Here is a 7,111-nt window from a genome sequence, read left to right as displayed (position 1 = left end):
GAGCAGAAAAATCTCTTCGCCCATTTCTCCCTCAAGTCGGTTCCCGTCTAAAAGACCAGAGCTGAGAGGACAAGGAATAGGACCCGCGAAACCCTGGGGAACCCCCGCACCTAGCATCCAACGCGCCTTGCCTATGTATCCCCCTTTAAGGCCTGGGTTCCCAGCGTCAGATCCAACAGGAGGAAATTGTCGAGAGGATCGGTTCAGCTCCGCTGCGAAGGTTTTGCCGAGATCCCGTTGGCTCAAAGATCGGACGTAGTCACCCAGTAAAGACTTTAGATATGCTTGGGGACGGACACCCAGGATCCCTCCTCTGTCCCTTTCATGTGATTCTTAGAGTTGTCTTGGTTCCAGGTACACTTGAAACGACACAGTGTGATTTTCCTTTAGAGAAAAGAAGAAGAAGAAGAAGAAGAAGAAGAAGAAGAAGAAGAAGAAGAAGAAGAAGAAGAAGAAGAAGAAGAAGAAGAAGAAGAAGAAGAAGAAGAAGAAGAAGAAGAAGAAGAGAAGAAGAAGAAGAAGAGAAGAAGAAGAAGAAGAAGAAGAATCTATCCATTCAGGGCAGTTTACACAATCGTTGAGCCCCAAAGAAAGTCTGACAGGCAAAGGTCTTTCCTGCAGGCTCGACGGGTGTTGTGCATTACCAGCTAAATCCATAAGGTGCCAGCACCTTCATTTTGACCGAAGAAACCTTTGGTATTCTACTCCCTACTCCAACTGTAGCATACCTCAGGTTACCCTGTGGGAGGCGCCAACACCCAGAAAGTCAGCCACTGAAGTAACTTCAGGTGAACAGCTACCAGGCGACGAGCGACACCGAACAGAGAGAGAGCGAGAGCACGCCCTGGGACGGGAATGAAATGTTGCTAATGTTTGAAAGTCAGTTGTTATTTCAGATACAGATGATTCTTCCAGGGTTGGATACCCCTTTTAGTACATGCAGTTCCAGAGAAAGAGGAAGAAAACTAGCCCGTGAAAGCATTTCGTGGGCAATTTTAGCATGATGTAGTGAAAAGAAGAGACTCGGCCTCCGAACCAGGAGACCTGGTTTTCAGAATCAGCTCTACGTCTAACTAGCTGTGTCACCTTGGGCAAGTCACTTCTACAGAAGAAAGAGACGTTTATTTTCTGTTTGTTTTTTAGTTAACATAAATAAGAAAATAAACTAAATGACTCTAATATTCCTAACAGTTCTGAAATTCTCTAAGATGCCATGTAGGTTAAATAAAGAGGTCGAAAGCGTAGCTTTTGTGAGCTCCAGGTGTGGGGAAGGTGTTGTTTTAATAACCTGAACAAACATCTTTCTTGGAGTCCTACTGAGACTTGGAGAGAACTAATTCCAGGGGAAAAGGACTATGTCTCTCTCACCTTTTCGGTCTCTTGGTTGTAGGGATCCCCCTCCCCCACCCCACCTCCTATGGCAACTGGGCCTTCTACTTTTAAGATTATATTAGTTTAAAACTAGACAAACTTACAAATGCAAACTCACTACGTACTTTCCACAGCCTTTACATTTTTATTTTGGATATGTGCTGGGGATAGGAGGCATGATGTGATAAAGCTATTTGTTAGAAAACACCTCGTAAAATCAGAGAAAATAATATTTCAGGAAGTCTCCAAACCAGGAGTGTTTATCGATCAATATTTTTGCATTTCCAGAGAAAATTCTCAAAGAATTCAGGATGCCTGTCACGGACTTCATGAGAAAGGCACTATTATTTGGTAGAGTTGGCTTTTTGTTGAGAATCGACTTTAAAATTCCATCACCAAATGTGGTGATGTTGATGATGGGAGGGGGAAGGTGTGGGGGGGATTTCTCTCTTATTCTCTTTGCTTATGAACTGGGAACTCTTACTCTAAAGAAGTTTTCATTCCCTTCATTGCAAAAAAATGACTGTCAAGTTAGAGAAAGTACTCATACCTCTCATAAAAAAATCTGAAGGACAATGTTCAACATATCAAGAACTCGGTGTAATTTCTCTCCTTATTTTGCTTTTATCAGTGGGAGCATTTCATTAAAAAATAAAAACAAAATCCCTTCCCTCATCCTTCTCTATTTTAAAAGGAAGAAAGAAATTAACTTTTCCCAATATCTGTTACCCACCTTTGTGAATCTTGGGAGTTTGAAAGGTCGGTGCTATACCTATCCTGTGGGACGGAAAATTCAATTGAAGGAAGAGTTGACAGTATAAACTGCAGCAGCAAGTAGGAGCAATTTATCTGCACCCATCCCAAAGAGCTGATAACCTCCCTCAGAAAGAGCCTGACATTTCGCCCTTCCAGCCATAGAATCCTAGTGGAAAGGAGGGAAGAAGCTCACATTAGCAAAGGTGTGATGGGACTAATGCTAATAAAATAAACACACGCGTAAACAAATTGCCAAAGGGTGATTTGGGGGGGTGGTGGGGAGTTGAGGCAGGGAGGTAGCTGGATATTTATTCGTATGTTTGGACAAAATAAAACCCAAGAAATCTCTATTTAAAGGTATGGGGGTGTAAAGAATTTATAACCCTGATATTTCCATCAATTTAACTTTGAATCCCACCCTCCACCCACTCTCAATATTTGAATCCTAAAGAGATTTCAGGAGGAAGGGAGGTTTGGGACTTTCTCCTGAAAAACATTTGTTTGCTTTAGAGATCAGTTGTTTGCACAATCAGCCTAGAGTAGTTCTTAGCAGCCCTGCAAAACTTCCAATTTGCACTCCGCTCAGTTGCTTTGCTAATTAACCCGATCTTAATTGTCTCTAATGGAACCATTACAGAAACAAGGAAGTCGGATTTCTTTCTACTGCGGAAAAGTTATCCAGACCTCCTTAGCCTCCAGCCTCGTTCTCCTGGGCTTGCAACAGACAGAAGCTGTGGATGATTTGGTTTTAAAATTAACATCTACAGAAAACACAGGAGTTATTTGTCAAAAGCTGTCTAGTTCCTTCACAAAAGGCAGAAAAAGCTGAATCGACGTTCATAGGCTTTGTATGAACAGGCGAGAAGTGAAAAGTAGAGGCAATGATCTAGATACATATTGGGCACTCTTATCTTCTCAGCTCCTGAAAAAAAAATCTTGCCCTTGGAGGAGAAATAGCTTGAAATATTCAAATGGTTTCTCAATATTGATCGAATCCTCCGGATAATTACTATATTTTCCATTTCACTTCTGCGTAGACACGGCTTTATACACCTCGTATGGACAAAAGTGAAATCCAGTATGATCTTAATTAAAAAAAAATAACTCCCACAGTTAATTCTTGTCAGGCATTTTGGGAAGCCGGACAAATGGCTGTCGATGATTAATTATCATTTAATTAACATCGCGAGAGAAAAACTGGGAGGCCCTTTGAATGTTTGCTCAGAATGAGGGAAAAGTGGATCTTAGTTGAGTCGGGAGTAAGGGGAGCGAATTCTTCTTAGGATTATTTACTAATCAGAAAATGATTCTCTAAATCTGTGCTCCTAGTCAGGTCTTAAATTAGTAGTCAAATAAGTCCAAGAACCATCAATTTTTTTTTTGGATTGAACGTGTTTCAGGGATAACAATAGTTTGATAAAAGATTAGCCTAAAATATTTTAGTCTTGAATCTTTAAATATTAGTAACAGCCAACAAAATATAAGAATAAGAATAAAAATTTAAAATATAACAACAACAATAATAATATAAAACCCTTTTCGCATTAAGACGCGAATCTCCAAATCCCAGGTCAGTGTGGAAAAGCCGGGTCTTAGCGCCGCCGTGTTCTTAGCGCTCCTGGTCTTGATTGGTTACAATTTCCTGAGGCTGATTGGTGATAGGCCTAAAGTTGAGAAGAGGGGGTGTGGCCAAAGGAAAGTAAAAACTGGCTTTGAGCAAGAAGAGTTTTGAAAACTTTCCCAAACCCTAAAAAGGGAGTTTGATTTTTTCGGACTCGCAGGCTCCTCGCAGATAGACGCACTGGACACAGACGGACAGACGGCCTCCGTTCGCGAGCTGCCTTGATTTCTCGAAAACTGGGGGTTCTTTTCCGCGAGAGTTTTAAATTCTTCTCCCACTCCTCACCCCATTCCCCCGCCCCGTCCTGCCTTTTGGCTTTTTTTTTTCCCCTTCTCTCCTCCCCTTCTCCTTCCTACAAGCCAGCGGACTCCAGGCTGCGACCCTCCCGGCAAATAGTCCCAGAGCTCTAGATTTCCGTGAACCAAACCAGACCTAAATCTATTTCGATTTGGTCGGCGCTCCTCTTTGGGTCACTCCAAAGGATGCTGATTCTTCGCTGCGGGGGCCTCTGAAAGAGTTCCGCTTGGATTTGGGCGGCGTGTGCCCGAGGCTCGGTCTCCCCAGACCCGCCAGTGCTCTCCGCAGACCGTCTCCGCGGCTCTCGCACCGACGCTTTGGGCTCCCCAGCCTCCTCTGGGGCTCTCTCGCCCCCTCCCCTGCCCCCCTCCCCCCTGCCCCTGCCCGCAGTCCCTGTGCCGCCGGCGGGGGAGCAGTCTTCCAGGATGCAGGCTCGCTACCCCGTGTCGGCGGATCCCAATGCCCTGGGAGTAGTGCCGTACTTGAGCGAGCAGAATTACTATCGGGCTGCGGGTACCTATGGCAGCATGGCTAGCCCCATGAGTGTCTACTCGGGCCACCCGGACCAGTACGGGGCGGGCGTGGGCCGCTCCTACGGGCCTTACCACCACCACCAGCCCACGGCGCCCAAGGACCTGGTGAAACCGCCCTATAGCTACATCGCTCTCATTACCATGGCCATCCAGAACGCACCAGAGAAGAAGATCACCCTGAATGGCATTTATCAGTTCATTATGGACCGCTTCCCTTTCTACCGGGAGAACAAACAGGGTTGGCAGAACAGCATCCGTCACAATCTCTCGCTCAACGAATGCTTCGTGAAAGTGCCCCGGGACGACAAGAAGCCGGGCAAGGGCAGCTACTGGACCCTGGACCCGGACTCCTACAACATGTTTGAGAACGGCAGCTTCCTACGGCGGCGGCGGCGCTTCAAAAAGAAGGACGTGCCCAAGGAGAAGGAGGACCGGGGGCACCTCAAGGAACCGCCTCCCCAAGCGCCCAAAGGCCCCGCTGCCCATGCCGGAGCCCCTCTTTCCAGCTCCGACACCCCCAAGGAGGTCGAGAAGAAGGTGGTGATTAAAAGCGAGGCCTCGTCGCCCGACCTGCCCGTCATCACCAAGGTGGAGACTCTGAGCCCGGAGAGTGGCAGCGCGCTTCGGGACAGCCCCCGCAGCGTGGCCTCCACGCCATCAGGCTCCACCGAGGGCTCGCTGCCCGACCACCATCCGTCGGGCAACGGGCTTTCGGGCTTCAGCGTAGAAAACATCATGACCCTGAGAACTTCGCCCCCAGGCGGGGACCTGAGCCCGGTGTCCGGCAGGACGGGACTGGTGGTATCCTCGCTAGCGCTGCCCTACGGTCAGGCGCCTCCGGCAGCCTACAGCCAGTCCTGTCCCCAGGGCGTGGACACAGGCGGGAGCTACCAGTGCAGCATGCGGGCCATGAGCCTCTACACCGGAGCGGAGAGGCCGTCGCCCATGTGCGGTCCGGCAGTCTTGGAGGAGGCCATGTCTGACCACCCCAACGGCACCACGTCGCCCCTAAGCACACTGGGCCTCGCGGCTAGCCAGGAGGGCGCGCTAGCCGGCTCTGGCCACCACCACCCCCAGCACCACCCTCACCACGGGCACCCGCAGCCGCCACCGCCACCGCCGCCTCCACCACCACCTCAGCAACCCCCGCCCCAGACTGGCGCGGCCGCAAGTCAGGCAGCCTCTTGGTATCTGAACCACAGCGGGGAACTGAACCACCTTCCCGGTCACACGTTTGCAGCCCAGCAGCAGACTTTCCCCAACGTCCGGGAGATGTTCAACTCCCATCGGCTGGGAATCGAGAGTTCGGCCCTAGGCGAGCACCAGGTGAGCAGCAACACGAGCTGTCAGCTCCCATATCGATCCACGCCCTCTATATACCGCCACACCAACCCCTATTCCTATGACTGCACTAAATACTGAGTCCCCGAACCCTCAGCCCGCCTCGATGGCTCCCCACCCCCCAACATTCCCAGCAGGTGGCTTTTACAAACTCTTAAGGCTGCAGAGACGAACAATATTTGGACAAACTTACCAGCGGACCCGAGAGCAGAGAGCCCTCTGAGACTTGTGCAGGTAACTTTAAATTGCTGTCCCAGTTTCTGGGATTCCAGACCAGCCAATTCAACTTGCCAAAGACAAACAATTAACCCAAATGAACCAATTTTATATTTAAAAAAAATCAGCCCTCCCGCCTTTTAAGCAGAATGGCTTCATTATGCTCAATTCTGTGGTCTCAGAAAGTAAGTTACGGACCAATACCTTAGCGATCGTTATACGACTTTTCTCTACACCCGTACATTGCTCTATGTGCGAGTATATAGAGTATATGCGTATGTATATGCTGTGTCCTTTTACGTTCTCTTACTGTGCTGTAAAGTGTGTGGAATTCTAATCAGGCTAACTCAGAGCCATTAATATAATATTTAAAGTTGAGTTCACTGGATTTTTTAAATGTCCCCCAACAATCTCTAACTGCCCAGTCGAATACAAGTGATTTGTACTTTTGTTGTTGTTCAATTATGCAATAGACTTTCTTTCCACTTAGGGTTCTTCTCATAGAACAAGGAAATAATTTATTTTTTGTTGGTGGAGAAAGAAGTCAAGCATATGGTCATTTTTATTTACAAAGTGCGATGTTTTATACAGTAGATTCGACCCTGAGCATTCCTGAAAAAAAAACCACCCTAATTTTAAAAAATATATATACATATATATATTTTTTTGCTTCACCTTTGTTTGTCTGATGTGGTCTTGACTGTTGTACTTACTTTAAAATAAATCCATGTTGTTTTCCTGCTCAAAGCTTGGCCAGTGTGTTTGTGTCTTTGCATTTCCCGAAAGTTGCTCTAAAACACACCTGTTTTTCTTATTTCTAAAAATATGGGTGTATGCATTGTATGATGCACATTTTCTATATAAATACTTTGTGTGTGCCCATCTATCTGTATCCATCTTTACTCATCACACACAGATGAGGGGAAACAGCCACAATTTTATTGGTTAGTTTCTTGGTTTATTAAAAATGTAAAGG

General features: G+C 47.0%; 1 protein-coding gene across 1 annotated transcript; it reads left to right on the top strand.

Annotated features, from left to right (window-relative positions):
* Nucleotides 1–3,841: 3,841 nt before the first annotated feature.
* Nucleotides 3,842–6,882, top strand: FOXC2 (forkhead box C2). The gene has a single exon (XM_020989221.2). It carries the CDS (start codon nucleotides 4,471–4,473, stop codon nucleotides 5,998–6,000), a length of 1,530 nt encoding a protein of 509 aa, XP_020844880.1. The 5' UTR covers nucleotides 3,842–4,470; the 3' UTR covers nucleotides 6,001–6,882.
* Nucleotides 6,883–7,111: the final 229 nt, after the last annotated feature.

Source organism: Phascolarctos cinereus, unplaced genomic scaffold (assembly GCF_003287225.1).
Source record: "Phascolarctos cinereus isolate Bilbo 61053 unplaced genomic scaffold, phaCin_HiC Scaffold_2;HRSCAF=192, whole genome shotgun sequence".
NCBI classification, from domain to species: domain Eukaryota; kingdom Metazoa; phylum Chordata; class Mammalia; order Diprotodontia; family Phascolarctidae; genus Phascolarctos; species Phascolarctos cinereus.
Note: the sequence above shows the minus strand (reverse complement) of the source record. Positions and strands in the feature narration are given on the sequence as shown.